This window comes from Toxorhynchites rutilus, chromosome 2, assembly GCF_029784135.1.
Source record: "Toxorhynchites rutilus septentrionalis strain SRP chromosome 2, ASM2978413v1, whole genome shotgun sequence".
NCBI lineage: Eukaryota > Metazoa > Arthropoda > Insecta > Diptera > Culicidae > Toxorhynchites > Toxorhynchites rutilus.
In genome coordinates, this window is record NC_073745.1 from 216022737 (window position 1) to 216040120 (window position 17384).

General features: G+C 40.6%; 2 protein-coding genes across 8 annotated transcripts in view; one reads left to right on the top strand and one right to left on the bottom strand.

Moving 5' to 3' along the window:
• Positions 1-17384, top strand: part of LOC129764457 (phospholipase ABHD3) — a 36221-nt gene that overhangs the window by 12575 nt on the left and 6262 nt on the right. For all 3 annotated transcript variants that reach the window (XM_055763540.1, XM_055763539.1, XM_055763541.1), the window contains exon 4: positions 46-363. In XM_055763540.1, coding sequence (XP_055619515.1) covers positions 46-363 — 318 coding nt within the window. The remainder of the gene's footprint in view (positions 1-45; positions 364-17384) is intronic.
• Positions 1-17384, bottom strand: part of LOC129764455 (uncharacterized) — a 43935-nt gene that overhangs the window by 3283 nt on the left and 23268 nt on the right. The window contains exons 1-2 of one of the 5 annotated variants that reach the window (XM_055763535.1): positions 12246-12341; positions 10486-12163 (exon numbers count right to left, since the gene is read on the bottom strand). Coding sequence is in view for 1 of the 5 variants with exons in the window: in XM_055763537.1 (XP_055619512.1) it covers positions 10486-11535 (1050 nt within the window). In the remaining 4 variants the exon portion in view is untranslated. Of the gene's footprint in view, positions 1-10485; positions 12346-13391; positions 13684-13746; positions 14064-17384 lie in introns of those variants that run through there. The other 4 variants (XR_008741152.1, XM_055763534.1, XM_055763533.1 and 1 more) reach the window with 4 other exon arrangements.

Here is a 17384-nt window from a genome sequence, read left to right on the forward strand (position 1 = left end):
TCATAAAACTTGAGAGATGTTACATCTTCATTTTCGTCCTCACAGGAGAATCACAGGCTGAATATATCAAATGTTTGGTGACGGCAGCAAATCGCATTGGTATCAGGACGGTTGTGTTCAACAATCGAGGTCTGGGAGGAGTGGCTTTGAAAACGCCCCGGTTGTACTGTGCGTCGAACACGGAAGATCTCTCCGAAGTGGTGAACCATGTGAGGAGATTAAATCCCCACGTGAAAATTGGGGCTACCGGGATTTCAATGGGTGGATTAATATTGGGAAATTATTTGGCCAACTACAATGAGGAGTCCAAGTCGATTCTAACAGCGGCAAAAATCATCTCGGTCCCCTGGGACGTAAACAAAGGTGAGTAGTGGTCATATAGTATTTTATTGCAGTTCTATTTTTATTATTATGAGGTTGAGTCTGAACTCGGATGATTTCGTGATTGCTCTCGGCGATTGACATGAATCTGCGAAATTGTACTAAGAACATACTGAAAGTCTGCTACTGTTACAACCAGAGATGCCTTTCTGATTTTTCAGGATTTCCCAGACTTTTTGGTACGCTCCCTGATATCCTGACAAACACACTGTTTTGCCTGATTTTTCTGAAATGATCCTGATTTTTCCTGATTTTTGGACCTTTCCACTTCATCAGAATAAAAATTATCTGGAATAAATGTTCAAAGTTTTTCATAGTTGGTAATGACAATTGTTATAATAGCCTACTTTAATCTCTTTAATTTCTGTTTAATCTTTCTTTTGTTTATTATCCCTCTATTCCGAAGTGATTCGCGTTATCGAAGAAACACTGTCAACATTTATCAAGATGGTCAAAGAAAGATAGTATATCAGATTAACATGCCCGAAGTTAGTTTCAAATTTTGATGAACTTGATGTTTTTTGAATGCTTCAAACACTTAGTCCTAACTCTCACTCAACCATTTGTCTATGCAGTCTCCGATATGTCCTCAAAAACTCATCATTATAATATAGGGTTGGGGAAAAAGAAATGTCGTATTTCTGATCGAAATTTGATGCTTTATTTAACATACTTAAAATTATCCAATTTAAGTCAAATACGTACCGTTTTGTTCGCAAACTTGTTGCCATTTAGAAGGCAACTTAATTATTTGCCCCCCCCCCTCTTATAAAACCCCCCTCCTTATTTGCAAAAAACTCAGACAGCCAGTTTTCGCAAGCCTCTTTTGAGGCCAACTTAGTATCACCAAGAGCGTTTTGCATGGACCGGAACGGATTATAATCACTTGCAGCCAGGTCTTGACTATACATCCCATCCGAGCTCCTGTAGCTTCTGGCGGGTCATCCTGGTGGAAAACAACACCATTCGTATTGATCATTTCTGGCCGCTTCTGGTCAATCGCCTGCTTCAAACGGTCAAGCTGCTCACAGTAGAGAACCGAGTTGAGGGTCTGGCCATAGTTGAGCAGCTCATAGTGGATGATTCCCTTCAATCCCACCAAACACACAGCAAAACCTTCCTGGCCGTCAATCCGGGCTTGGCGATGGTTTGGGCCGGCTCACCGCGCTTCGACCACGACTTTCTTCGCTTTAGGTTGTCGTACGTGATCCACTTTTCATCACCAGTCACCATCTTCTTCAAAAATGGCTCGAGTTCGTTCCGTTTCAGCAGTGCATCGCAGGCGTTGATTCGGTCTAGAAGATTTTTTTGCGTCAACTCGTGGGTCATATATTGACAATATACGACCTTTCTTTTTCCCCAACCCAATATAAAATGATCTTATCCGATACAGTCTTTGTTTAGTATTTGTCACCATTTGCAAAAAAATGTCTATTACGCGAACGCCTACTTTGACATAGAATACTAACCGCGGCGAACTTCGTAATTGAAGGGCTTAGAATGAAAGGGGTGTAAGTGAGTTTATCGATTTCTCTACAATGCCTACATAGACTTTCTCTTTTGGTCATAACTTAGCTGGAAACTCATTCCTAGCTGTATCTAACAATGTGGAATCTCATCTATCGGATTCTATAGAAAACTCAAATTGGAACGTTTTTGTTGTTGAGTTATTAACTAAAGAATAAGTTGATGAAATCGATCAAGTCACATACACGCCTTGTATTCTAAGCCCCTTAATTATTTGTCTAGAAGATGCTCGTTCTCTTCAATAAGAACATGAGCTAATCGCTCAACTAATCGGATCGGTCTGAAAGCTTTGGCCATTTCGTTTGAGACAAGACAAGTTTGAGACTAGACATGGGTGTGACCAGGGCCATAGAATTCCACTTCAATTGACATATCGTCACTCAATAATAAGCCTATCGTCTGTCAATATGCTGCAAACTCGTGCTTTTTATATCGAAGGAGGTTTTTATATCGAATGAAAGTGTCTTATTTCGAATGAAAATTTCGTTGGAACTCGATCCGTATTCACTGATACTAATTAAAATAACGATGTGAAAAAATGACTTAATCAGTTGTCGGTGCTGGTTGTAAGACTAGTATGTCCTCATATGTCTCTTTTAATTCCACTTTTTTGAAAGCGACATAAAGTCCATTCAAATGATAATGATTAGGGCAGCTTTGATCGTCAAGTAAAAGCGTCTGCTTTCAAATTCAAAGGAAACGACAGAAGAATGAAAAAGAAATTGAAGAATAGATGTTTCAGTATGCGCAGTGAATACACACAATCGTACAAGAAATTGACTGAAGAGAAAGGTAGAAGTAAAAAAGGCATTTTCCTCTTTTAGTTTCGGAATTGTAGAGCCCTGGGTGTGACTTTTTCCTACTTCTAAAACTCAAATTGCCGCTTCGTGGGACCCGTTTTGACAGCATTGAATACATAAAAACGAACTCATTGCGAGAACTAAAGGCAATTCCTGAATACAGCTATAAAAAGTGTTTCGATGACTTGATTGTTTGTTGGGGAAAGTGTATTGTTTCAGAAGGGGCCTATTTTGAAGGCGATAATATAAGTTTAGATGATAAATAAACCATTTGGTAAACCACGTTTTCATCCTTCATGCAACTTGAAAATTCCAATTCACCAAAACACAAGTTGTTACAGGGACCTGCATAATCTGAAGATGCGATATCTGGTGAGTACGGCACATCAGAGCTAAACTCCGAAAATTTCGGCCAACATGTCATTAGGTTTGGCATTGTACACGTCGCTCGCCTATCAAATTGTATAGTTCTAGTCTCGATACTCGCCTTAGAAGCCGTTTGGATCGCTGATTTTTAATTTGTTTATCTGCGAGCAGTACTTGTTGGACTGGATGATTGGGAGAAGAATTTCTTCCTAAACCCACCAGAAACAAATCATGGCTTTCTTCGCGCGAAAACCGGCTTCGAGGATTCGGTTGTCAACAGTGGCAGCAAAAACTTTCCAGACAACCCAATACAAGCGTATTGCAAACATTATCACATATCAATAAATAAAAGCATCGCTGCCAGAAACACATGTCCAGACACGCATCCATGAAAGAATTTGTTGTTCGTCTTCCATTTTTGGTAAATCTTGGGAGTTCCCGATAAATAGAACCGAAGCAGTTTTTACATCAAGTGCGGAAGTTGAATCGAAACTCGCACCTAACACTGGAACTACCGACCGTTCAAAATGATCGATTGTATCATTTGTTCACAAGACTTTGTCTTGAAATTTTATTCAATACTAGCTGACCCAACGAACTTCGTCCCGCCCAAAATATATTTTTTGATTTGAATACTTTCAAACATCCGCGTTTTCTTACGAAGTGAACGTTAGTGAGTCCAATCACTGAACTCTTCATTGATTGATTACCCTTTGACCCTTTACAATTTCCTTTTACTATAAATTGTCTAGCACTTCTACAAAAATTCGTCCTTATAATATCAAATTATTTTCAGACACAATTCTCGTTCAAGATTCTTCAAGTATTTGGAAATAACATGTTTCTCCGTTGCATGGAATACATGTTTGATACAGAGAATATTAAAAAATAAAGACAGCTCAAATCGGACCATTCCTTACTCGGGTTTAGGGCACACCTACACATTTGGCCTTCCATTTTTGTTTATATAGATAGAAGATATAGGAATGTGGTATTCCGTCTGAAAATCCTTTTCCTCTTTTGAACAAAAATCAATGTCGTTAGCGCCAACATCAAATGGCCAACGATTTGCTCAAATATACCTCTGATATACTACCTCTATGACGGCAGTCGAACAACTGAACTGCTTAGGAAACAACACGCTCGATAGTTGCAGCGCGATCGGTATTTTTTTTTCCTTCAGAAAGCGTTGCGTGACTTATGCGCCAAGCTGTATATAAAAATCTAGTGTCACGATGTTCGTGGTCGAACTCCTCCGAAACGGATCGACCGGTTTCAATGAAATTATGTGCAAAAAAAATGTTGGGCATGAGAATAGGTCGTAAACTATATATAGGATACCGATTACCGTATATTAAGTACCAATTAGTGTGTAGAAAGAAAAAATTCTTAATAATTTTTTTGTTGTACATTCTTTCAAAATTTGACTTCAAAACATACATAAAACCACAATTTTTCACTCTCTAACCCCTATCCCCTAATTTTCCATCGTGATTTCAATATTTAAAAAAAAAACCTAAATAATACATTATTCCGCCGTTCGTTCTTCAAACAAAACGAAGTCTGCTTCATCGAACTTCCATCCACATTTGCCCATGTAACCTCAATTAGCCTTAAGCCTGACGCATCACCGGCGAGTAGGAAGCCTTATTGAATGAGCACTATGAATTATTGAAATTCATCAAATCACACATGCTCGGATTGCACACCAATACCAACTAGAGAGCATGTGAATAGATCCAATGCACATGTTATTGAAGACGTTGCTGGAACCATGGAAGGCGACTGCACTGCATCGCGAGAAATTGTGGATAATGTGGAATTCTTCAATAGCACCACTCCTAGAAAGTATTCTGAGTGACCAGCGCTACAAAATGCGTGACCAACGTGCAAATCAGAAAAATTTTCTTTGACGAAAAATCCCCCCGCTATTCTGAAAGAACAAGGCGAATATTGTACAAGTATTTAGCAACAAGATCCTGCTATAGCTATAGAAACTTCATCCACTATAAACATCATTACTCTTTTTGAATTAATGTTTATGAACATTATGTACAAAGGAGACGAAACAAATAAAAGAATGCGCTCCATGGATTTCAACGTGTATCATTTGATGATTTAACGCGGACAAGAAAACGTCATTATATGTTGTCAGGAGCTGTGTCAACATCTTATGGCCGATATGTATGCGAAATAAAGAGCGAACGACTGCGATTCCTACGACACAATCAACAGAAGCGCTGTAAGAAGGAATACATTCCCTTGCGAGACACTATCGTGAGCAACGCCGACAATTGAATTTCCATATGTTCTACAATTACATCGTGATAAGCGTTGTTATTCCATTTGATGTTTTCATTCCATTTTAAATTCATTTTGGTTCGAAAATGATTACGGATTTTCAGGTGGAATAAAACAATCCTATATCTTAGATCTTCTATATCAGGAGTAGCTAAAACGCCGACTACTGGCGACTTGTCACCTGCGTAGTCATTGCAGCGGCCCACCTGCCTGACATGTAGTTTTCTTTGCTTGAAATATTCGTGTACAACGAGAGCGGCCGTTTTTTAGAAAACATTGCTCTAAAATGAAAAGTTACTGTTTGGTACATCGCCGTCTATCTTCTAAATTACAGATAACCCGCTGTGCTGTCAAGTTTAGCCATCCCTGTTTTATATAAATTAAAATGGATCGTTAAATGGGAAAATTGGGAGAAATGAATTCTCATATGTCCTGAAGTAATCGTCAAAGGCGTTGTTAGTCCCATTGAAATTCGAATTGACGGAATCGTTTTTCATTTTGCGTTGGTGCGAAACGTAAATGGTGATGGATTATCAGGGAAAGATAGTGATGGATTGTTGGAGAAAGAGAGAATTCTAAAACGACAAATAAAGAGACCAATTAATGAATACTTCTAGGATTGAACCCATGATCGTGCTTAGTAAGAAAATGTAAATGTTCGAATGTTTTCGTATCAAAAATCTATTTCAGGCGAGACGAAGTTCGCCGGGTCAGCTAGTAGGTCTATAAAAACCGTCGGTAGTTGTAGTGTTAATTAAACACAACGTCGTGCTTTTTCACATTACAAAAATTCCATAATTCTTTGATGGATAATGCTTCATCCTGGAAGAGTTCATGGTTCTCTACTACCAATAGGAATAAATTTATTGTTCTCAGCTCATGTGCGTTTCTTCCAGAATACACATTCAGGGAAGAAGTGAAGCCATGTAAAAAATATGGATGTTTGAGCGGGCAGCACTCTCAGGCAACCCAACTTTTATATTAATAAATACAGAGTACTCAGGGTGAACAGAGGGCTTAAAAGTTCTTGCAAATACAGAGTAGATTTCATTCATTTTTGATTATATACGCGAATGTTTTATTTTCAAAAATCAACGTGTCCACGTGGATATTATCTAAACCCCCTCCCCCTCACCGCGGACAAACGTGGACAAGTGTTAGAGTTTTCACATGGTATGAAAATCATTAAAATCAGTAATCAGAACGAATTTGGGTATGTTAAAAAGCCCAAAGTCTCTAGTTACTAATAATAGCATAAGGCGTTTTTTTGTTTTTAACGATTTTCTTCAAAGAGAAATTATGATCATGGTTTGTTCACCTCTGATCATGGTTTGTCAGATTTTAAAAATCACAATTTTTTAACGAGGTATTCGAATTCTCAAGTAGATGTTGCATTACTCAATGCTCTGAGTTTACTGTCATCATATTGATCCATTCATAATTTAGCCTTTTTTCAGAATATTTCCTTTTCATGGGCATTTTAACACGTTCGTCGCCCAATGCGACGTTCTTGCGGATAAATTATTCAATGAGGGTCAAACTAAGTTTGTGAACAACTTTTACATGATCTAGCATTGTTTTCCAATTTGAAGACGAATTGACAACAATAATACATGCCGAAGTCATATTCTATTTCAAGACTTTTTATGTCAAAATAATTGATAACAGCTTCATTTGAAAGATAAAATGTCTACACGTTATATGTTTGTTACTTATTGATCCAAAAATCGCTTTGAAAGCAAGCTTTTCAAATCACAACAATTTGTGTATCGGAAATCCACTCAGTTATAAATGTACAGCGGTTGGAGCATGTTATCGCTACCTAAGATTGATGTGGTGAAGCTAACTTCGTTCATCAAGAAAGCGCTGATGAACAGAGTTACCACCAAAAGCTTGTTTGTGCAAATGAAGGGCACTTGTGTGGCTTGTTCGTTCAAGCTTCCCCCTAAGGCCAAAAAGGAGTCCACCGGAAAAAAGAATGGTACAGCTAAGGAGGCGATCAAGACAGCGTCAGCATCGAAAAAGACCACCGTTTCCGGGAATAAAGTCAGGGCATAGAAGACATCCGCTGAGAAGAACCAAAAAAATGTCACCTGCAGCTGCTACTGGGGAGAAGAAAACAGTAACCGCTGCAAAAAAAACCAAACTTGCTATTGTGAAGAAGGCAACCAGCAAGAAGAAAGCAAAGCGGATACCCGAAAGTAAAAGTCAAATAAATCCTCAAAAATCGGTGCATCCGAAAAAGCCGAAGCCGTAGAAATCTGCAGCGGCTTCGAAAAAACTACAGTGTTTTCAGCAAATCAAATTTAGTTCTTTTCAGAACTCCAAATTGCTTTGAAGCGAAAGAGTTCTGCGATCAAATACATTCCTTTTTGTAATTTCTTCGATCAAGTGCGATCAACGTAAGATTACACCCTTCGAGAACTTTTCAGGGGTACTGTAGGGTTCGGAATTGTTTGAAAGAAACACGATTTACTGGTCTAACTCTGCGTTTATTCACCGTAATAATTTTCACCTTCACGCTTGAACGTACTTATCTTGTCTGTCCCCTTTCCTCGCCGTGCTGCCATATCGTCCAATATTTTCACCTAGATAGAGCTGTGCTGTCTCATCGCTTTCGACGAGGGACACGACACCACAATCCCCCTTTTACTTTTATTTTCAGTGTGGAAGATAGTCCTTGAATTTGTTGGGCTCATTCCTGCTGCGTTTCACTTGTTGCCTTCTAGCGTATGATTCATTGTCCTCTGTATGTCCTTCAATGTTCGATTGTCGGTCGTTCTCGGAATCCTGACGCAATCCATCCTCTAGCAAAAATCTTGGGATCGGTGCACTCTCGTTGGTCGATTCAGTCGCTGGTGATAAATCTGGTAACTTCTTAAGATGTGCCACATTGCGGCGGTACTCTTTACCAGTTTCCAGACATCGCAATGTCACATCAGCCCCACTACGCCGCATAACAATATGTTCTTCGGGACTAAAATCTGTGCTAAGCTTGTTTTCCTTTCTGAACCGTTTGACTAATACCTTATCTCCCTCCTCGATGTCACTTCTACGAGCTTTCCGTTTGTGATCTGCATAGATCCTATCTTTTTCTTTTTGTGTTCGGTCAAAATCACTAACTGCTTCGTCACAGTGCACTTCGCGAGGAATTTGGGGAAGTTTGTTGCGTACCCTCCTTCCAAACATTAGGTCAAATGGAGAGCGGCCAGTGGTCGGATGCGGAGTTGAATGGTACGACAATATATATTGGTCCAAAACTCTTCTCCAATCTTACCCCAATTCCTGAGCAATCCTTTTAACCTTTTCAGTATGGAACGGTTTTGTCGCTCAACCTCACCGTTTTGCTGTGGCCAGTAGGGTATTGTGTTTATCAACTTTATTCCCATATCTTCACAGAAAACCTTGATTTCTTCACAGACTGTATTCAGCTGTGGACCGTTGTCAGCACGCAAAGTCAATGGTACACCGTATCTGGTGAAAATTCTAGAAAGTTGCAGAATGGTTTCTCTTGCAGTAGTCTGCGTCATCCCACATACTTCAATGAAGCGACTATAATAGTCAACAACGACAAAAAGCGTTTGACCGTTCGGTAGTGGTCCCAAGAAATCTACCGCTATTTCTTCCCAGGGTCCATAAGGCATTTCTTTACGGACCATCGGTGTGGGCGGTTCAGGAGCAGCAACCAAAGTACAAGAACGTCATCGTTTAACAAACTCTTCCACCGATACATCCATTTTTGGCCACCATACAGCACTCCGTAGATGCGATTTCATCATGCGTGTCCCGATATGTCCCTCGTGAGCAACACGTAATATCCGCTCACGTAAAACCGTAGGTATTACGATTCTGTTGGTTCTCAAGAGAACGTCATTGCAACAGCAAAGCTCATTGGCTACAATGCGGAAAGCAAGTGGCAACTCTTCGACTTTGTCGAGATCCAGGCATTCTAAAACATGACGTATTTCTGCATCATCGCGGGATGCTCTGACAATTTCTTTCCAATCCAATGCAGCGGTTGTAGCAGCGTCTATCGCTACTTGTTTAATAGTGATTTCCTCAGAAGGGTCAAAAGGAACTGATTTAAGGGTGCTCAGCCGTGACAAAACATCCGCTACATTCTTCTCACCCGGTATGTAGATTATTTTATAGTCAAATGCCTGGATTCTCAAAACCCACCGCTCAATTCTGGCACAAGGCCTGGAACGAACGGTAAACAAATACTCCAATGCCTTATAATCGGTGAGAATGTCGAATTCACTTCCATGAAGATATGTGTAGAAACGTTCCACCGCCCAAACGATTGCCAGAGCCTCCTTTTCGGTTTGGCAGTATTTTTTCTCTGTGTCCGTTAGCGATTTGGATGCACAGTGGACAATTCTACTGCACCCTGACATATTGGTTTGTAATAATAATGCTCCGAGACCTGTTGGACTTGCGTCAGTCATTATTGCTGTACGGTCCATTTCATTAAAGAATCCCAAGTTTTGGACTTTAGCCATTGAAGCTTTAATACGCTCGAAAGACACTTGCTGTTCATTCGTCCAAAGAAAGGTTGAATCCTTTCTCGTAAGTTTTCGCAAAGGTTCGTCTAGTGTGGCCAGATTAGGTAGAAATTTGTTTAAATAGTTCGCCAAACCCAGGAAAATTCGAACTTCTGATTCACTTTCTGGTTGACGAAATGACAAAATCGCTTCAACTTTGGAAATAGATGGTGCGATACCAAGAGCAGAAATTGTATGTCCCAGGAATTCAACCTTATCCACCCGAAAAACACACTTCTCCCAGTTTAATTCCACAGATCTGTCCTTGAAACGTCGTAGCACCTCCTCTAAGCGTTCATCATGCTCTTTTTGGTTCCTTCCTTCCACAATTACATCGTCAAGATACCAGTAGGTACCTGCACACCCAACTAATATTTGATCCATGACCCTTTGGAACAGTTCAGGGGCTATAACTAATCCAAAAGGAAGCCGTTTAAAACGGAAAAATCCTTTGTTAGTAATAAACGTTGTGATATCTTTTGATTCCGGAGCTAATTCAACCTAATAAAACCCAAATGTGTTTTAGATATGAAAATTTATTCAATGGTAAACCTTCAATAACTCACCTGCAAGAAAGCGTCTTTAATATCTAACTTGCTCCAAAGTTTGCCTTTGCCAAGCCTGCCCAGGTACTCATCAACGACAGGCATCGGATGGCGCTCTCGCAGCACAGCTTTGTTGACTCGTCGTAGGTCAAAGCAAACCCTTGGTTCTCCGTTACTTTTTCCAACCACTACAAGTGGTGAAACCCAAGAAGCAGGGCCTTGTTTTACTTCAATTATGTCCTTCGCCAATAGATGATTTAGTTTCTGGTCTACCGCAGCTTCTAAGGGAATTGGAATGCGCCTAATCGGCTGGAACACGGGATTGATTTCCGGGTCTGTGTGGATCTGCACCTGGACATCCTTGATCTTAGGAAACGATTCAGCTTCGGAAGCTATACGATTGATGTGCAATCCAACTAGCAAAATACCTAGCTCCTTCGATGTTTCATCTCCCAAAATACTGCGTTGGCCCCCTTTGATTACGAAAAATTCAGCGCGAACTGATTTCTTGCCAACTTTGACATCCGTCACAAAAGAACCGAGAATTGTTAAGGGATTGTCATTACCATATCCTTTAAGAACTTTTTCGCTTCCTTTGACACATCGATAAACAGCTACGTTTGACTGCTTCAGCTGCTCCCACACGTTATCAGGAATTAAATTCACATCAGAGCCAGAGTCAACGAGCAAATTCAGTTGGACGCCTCCAATATGACATGTAACAACATTGGTTTCATTTCCCGAATGAAACGTGTAATATGTTTTCGATGTTGCAACAGGAGCGAGTTTCCGTCTATCTTCAAGATTAGTTTCTGATTCCGTGACGGCACGTACTTGTTTTGTTGTAAGGGGAACCTCTTTATTAGAATTTCTGGAGCGACACGATGACTCAAAATGTCCTACTCGCTTACAGGCATGACACACCTTGCCTTTTGCTGGACATTTTTGCAGATGTTGAAATATGATCCCGACGTCCACAGTTGTAGCAGCTGTATCCACTTTTATTCTCGAATTTACGCTTAACTCCAATTGTATTTTGAAAATTTTTGTGGAAACTCGGAACAGGTTCATCTCTCACTCTGAGAACCTGTTGCTTCACGTCCGCTTGGTCTATCTTTCCGCCGAAACTTTTCACCTGGTTTTCTATCCCTTCCAGTGTGACGCCTAAAGCCTCAACTTCCGTGAAGGAGCGATCCTGTTGCAGTATTCTACGCCGCAGTTCCTGTGATTGACAGCCTTCGATAACGGCATCGATTAAGAATATCTCCACCAAGGTTGTCTTCACTTCTGCTGGGTACTTGTCGAAACCACAATCGGATATCTGCTGTCGCAACCTTAGAACGAAATCAGCGAATCTCTCCCCTTCCTTTTGTTTTACTTGTCTTAACTTGTATCTCTCTAAGCAGTCTTGGCGATATGGTTGGAAGAATGCGTCCAGAGCATTGATTGCGACATCATACCATTGCTTCTCAAGTAACACTAAAGGAAAATTTTCTCTGTCCGGCAAATTGGCAACCACACGTTGCAGTTGTGGGCCACCCAGATGGAGCAATTTTGCCCTTTTCTGCTTCTGGTCAACTATACCATAGGCGTCAAAATAACACTCTAACGCACCCTTCCAAGACTTCCAATCCTTATACAGCCTTTGCTTTTCGATTTCATCACAGTGAAAGAGAGGAATAGGTCGAGCGTCTTCCATCTGTAAGTAATAATAATTACGGTCTTTGATTCGTTTCTTGCTTATTCATTTGCTATCATATTCTTCGAAAATAATTTATCACCAAATTTTACGGATTGTTAATCAACAATGATACACTCATGTTACTAAATTTATTTTATTAGATAGATTTTTCGAAACCGCACTATCGGGAATTAATCGATTTGTCGAGCTACTGCCGACACACAACTCACCACCATGTATCAAACAGTCTCCGTTAATGTAGGCATGGTAGTGAACGATTGATAACAAACTGATAACATAAATGAAAACTCCCTGCCAGTATTGAGTTCATTACTCGAAAAACTATCTGGCAACCACCCCAAGAATATAACGATTTTCAGTTTTCCTATGCTAGAAATAAATCCAATACCAGTGGAAGGCGAGTGATATCTGTTGGATTCCCGATGCAACGGAATGTAAAAAGCATAATTTCTCTCTTCGTCAAATCTGGTTTATCCTCCCACGAGCCTTGCTCAGAAACATTGCTATATTTCCAATACACAATTCTACATGTAACAATAGTTTGGCCCGTGAACTATAACAAGCTCACCTCCTGTTCGACAACAGGTACACACATTCTATCATTCATTAGATCGTCCCGAGAACATCAATTATGTTCTCCTCCTGTTCACAAACAGGTACGCACTTCGATATTTCTTCATGTACCCGTGAATTAATCACCTCCTGCCAGCGAGGCAGGTACAACCGTAAACACGCTTGAGCCCGGAAACAAATTCAATTGTTCCCCTCCTGATTTTCAAACAGGCACATACGTCAACATCACGTTCTTCATGATTCTTTAGAGCAATCTCAGTTACTGAGTCCTTATGCTCCGATTCATGCTAACAACATGTAATGCCCGAGACAATCACTTAGCATTTATTTAACATAACATTCGCTGTTCTGCGCTCTTCTATGCTTCCACCTATCGAATATTTTAGCTGTCGCACTCTCTCCAGGAGTCGGTACATTTTACCTCCCTTGCATCCGTGAGCATTTCACCAATACCATCACCTACAGCGCAGCATGAGCTGGATGCGACATGCACCCGTGCACGTTTTATGGAGAAGAAAAAAAAATCAAAATGGTAGGCACATATGTCAAACAAACTACAAATTGTTGGTCCACCATTGTGCAATAACAGTGAAAATTTTGCTTCATATTTGTGAGAGGTAATCATCAGGGATAATGACAAAATTTTTAATAATTATTTTTAATTTAAAAAATTGTATTTGATTGCGTTTAATTCTACATACTTAGAATACATTATACTAATAACTTATTCTATAAACAACATCAATAATTCTCGTTGGAATCATTCTAACAACTGCGTACAAGAGGCAAATTTTAATCGCAGCCTCAACCACCTCAATTTGATGAGCATTTCCAAAGCAAGTTCCCGTTCCTCTTCCTGCTGCATCGCTCTGATTTGCATTAGCTGATTAGCAGACTGACGGTAGAATTAGCACGTTTCGTTCGTATTTTGTTCTCTCGTGTCCCTATGAAGAAAAGAAATACATATGTTAATGATATTAAATATGCAATAAATTATGTATGTTCACCTTAAGTTTTTTACGGTCGATGATGTGTTGAAAAAAGAATCCAATCTTAGCGACAAACTCGCCGTTACCTTCAATCCCATAGCTTGGATGGTTTTTGGTAAATAAGTATTACGAGTCTGGGATCATGCCAGCTGTAAAGACAAGGAAAAAGGTCAATAGTGTTGTAATGTACAGAATATAACTGATGTTTATCCTTGGCGGGAATATGAAAATAGTTTTCCCGACCGAGGTGACTGATGTAATGATGTAAAAAAACGAATACTTATCTCCGATTTGTTTATGATGAATGATTGAACTGCATATAATTTTAAGGCCAACTAAGAAAGAAAAAAAATGGTATTAGGTCATTATGTTAATATGGATCAAAATTTCTTGTGATATTTTCCCCGCCGAAAAGATGAAAACAAATTCTTAGGGGAGATGAATACATAATTGAATTCAATAAAAACAAAGTGCTTACCTCCGAATCGCTTCGTCTCCAAAAGACAAAAGACAAAGTGCGCACATCACAGTTGTTAGGTATGACGATAAAAACAAACTTACTAATGGTATGAGGTAAAATATACGAATTCCTGGTAGGAACATTCATTGCGTCTGACATCTTTTTTTACGCAATTTTAGTAATAAAAAAAAATGTGTATATTTTACCAATGTTTTTGCTACTAAAGATTTGGTAGTTGCTTTTACTAAACTATTTCTCCAGTGTAGAGAACTGACTGGCATCGTCTAAATCAGCCTTAACTCTGCGTTTATTCACCGTAATAATTTTCACCTTTCACGCTTGAACGTACTTATCTTGTCTGTCCCCTTTCCTCGCCGTGCTGCCATATCGTCCAATATTTTCACCTAGATAGAGCTGTGTGTCGAGGGACACGACACCACAGGTACAATGAATCTTGAGAAAGACAATTCATACTCGCTCGACACTTCACACAACAAATTCTCAAACGGAAAGTGACTGTTGTGAGGAAGGGCAGAGTGAGCGCAGCATTAATGTAGACTAATTGGAGCGACAGATATTTTGTCTATTGCATCTTTGAGAAATCAATGTTGACTCTTTTCATTGGGGTGATTAGATCTTATTTTATGTATTTCACATAAGCTGCATATTCACATTGCATCGGAAAGTTTCCAATCATCGCCCGCATTGCAAAAATTCGATTCACTGAGCTTTCAGCAATAAATCAACCTGGAACCGGTGAAATTGTATGCTGGGGTGAGATTTTTTACTCCTGCTACATCTCCTCATCTGGTACCTCATCTTCGCTGTACCGAAGCAAATGAAATTGCACCGAAATATAGGACTACGCTGAGTTAGCGCTCAACTTCCGAGTTGAACAGACGCGTTTTGTTTTTGCTATCATCTACGGAAGTCCTTCGCCGGCTGTATATAATACGAAAGTTGTGAGAGTTTTCGTGTGCTATCGCGAGCCGATGTCCGCGATGAAACGCCGCGAAAACACATTTCGCATTGATTATGCGAATGTGCCGAAAAAACATCGTCCGAGGAGGTTCACCGTTTTGTTGGTGAGACGCTCGCTATGAAGCGTGAGGATATAAAGCGGATTCAATACAGCCGCAACCTCGGAATCGCTTTTATCAAAACTACTTCTCTTGAAGTTGCACGAAAAGTCGTCGAGGAAAACGACAATACTCACGAAATTAAGGTGGACGGAAAGTCATACGTTCTACGTCTGAAAATGGAGGATGGAGCGGTGGAAGTGAGGATCTACAATCTTTCCGAAGATGTATCCAATCAAAAGATCGATAAATTTCTCAGTGCTTACGGTGAGGTTCTAACCATTCGAGAGGAGGTATGGAACGAGAAGCATTTTTTCTCTGGTCTACCGACCGGTGTCCGCATCGTGAGGATGACGGTAAAAAAAAATATTCCATCTTACGTCACCATTGATGGTGAAACGACACTTTTATCGTACTACGGCCAGCAACAGACTTGCCGACATTGCAGTGAATTCATTCACAACGGCGTCTCGTGTGTGCAAAACAAGAAGTTGCTGGTCCAAAAACTGGCAGCGAACAGCTTCTCATACGCAGACGTTGCTAAGAATACAAATCCTCCACGTACGAAACCACTTGCTCAGCAATCCCGAGCTGCGAAGCCGAGCGGCTCAAAAGCAGCCGAAATACCAAAAGCGATACCAATAGATACAGAAGCGTCTACAAGCAGCACAATGCCTGCTCCTACTGTTCTAGTTCAGCTCGAGAGGTTCGTTGACTTCGCTATACCAACGAACGTGCAAGAGGAACACAAAAATGAAAACGACACATGGACAAAAGTTTTGCGCAAATCAATTTTGCAAAGGAAAACAAACGGCAATGATACAGACTCATCTACTTGTAGTAGACGCTCGACACGTTGTACCAAAAAAATGCGTTGCGATGATGGCGATGACCCGCAGGACAACGACCTCTCCTGAAATAAGCATCTTCACCAGCTACAATATTGCGACCATAAACGTAAACACGATCACGAACACCACCAAAATCAACGCATTTCGAACATTTATCCGAACCATGGATCTTGATATCGTGTTCATTCAAGAATTAGAAAATGAGCAACTCACTCTCCCTGGCTTCAACGTCGTAGCTAATGTTGACCACACGAGAAGAGGCACCGCCATCGCTCTGAGAGATCACATTCAATTTTCTCATGTGGAGAAAAGTTTGGATGGTCGATTGGTCGCTTTGCGTATTCACAATACTACACTTTGTTGCGTATACGCACCGTCCGGCCCGGCACATCGTGCTCAAAGAGAACGCTTTTTTAATGATACGATCGCCTTCTATTTACGTCATCGTACCGAACATACAATTCTGGCCGGTGATTTCAACTGCGTGATACGACAGTGTGATTCGACGGGATACAATATGAGTCCCTCTCTCCAGACTACAGTCCAACAGCTGCAACTGCATGATGTGTGGCTTGAGCTACGCAGAAATGATGTCGGACATACTTATATTACGGCTAACTCATCCTCGCGTTTAGATCGCATTTATGTAAGCAGGGGATTGTGTGAACAGTTACGAAACGCACAAACCCATGCATGCTCGTTTTCTGATCACATGGCATTAACATCACGAATGTGTTTACCCAACCTCGGACAACCCTACGGGCGTGGTTTTTGGTCACTTCGACCCCATCTCCTCACCAACGAGAACATAACAGAGCTCCAGACACGATGGCAATTTTGGACACGTCAAAGGCGTAACTATCGTAGCTGGATGGAATGGTGGCTTATGTACGGAAAGCCTAAGATAATCAGTTTCTTCCGATGGAAATCGAAGCAAGTGTATGACGAGTTTCATCATGCACAACAAACGCTGTATATGCAGCTGCGACGGGCTTACGACAGCTACTACCAGAACCCGGGAATGCTCACAACCATCAACCGCCTCAAGGGAGAAATGCTTGCTCTGCAACGAAGATTCACACAAGCTTTCGTTCGTATTCACGAGCAAATTGTAGCGGGAGAACCTCTATCCATATTTCAACTTGGGGAAAGAAGAAGAAAACGGACGACGATTACACGACTAGCTGTCGATCGTGGTGAGATCATCGATGACTCACAAAACATACAACACCACGTGCTCCAATATTTCTCCGACTTATATAAGGA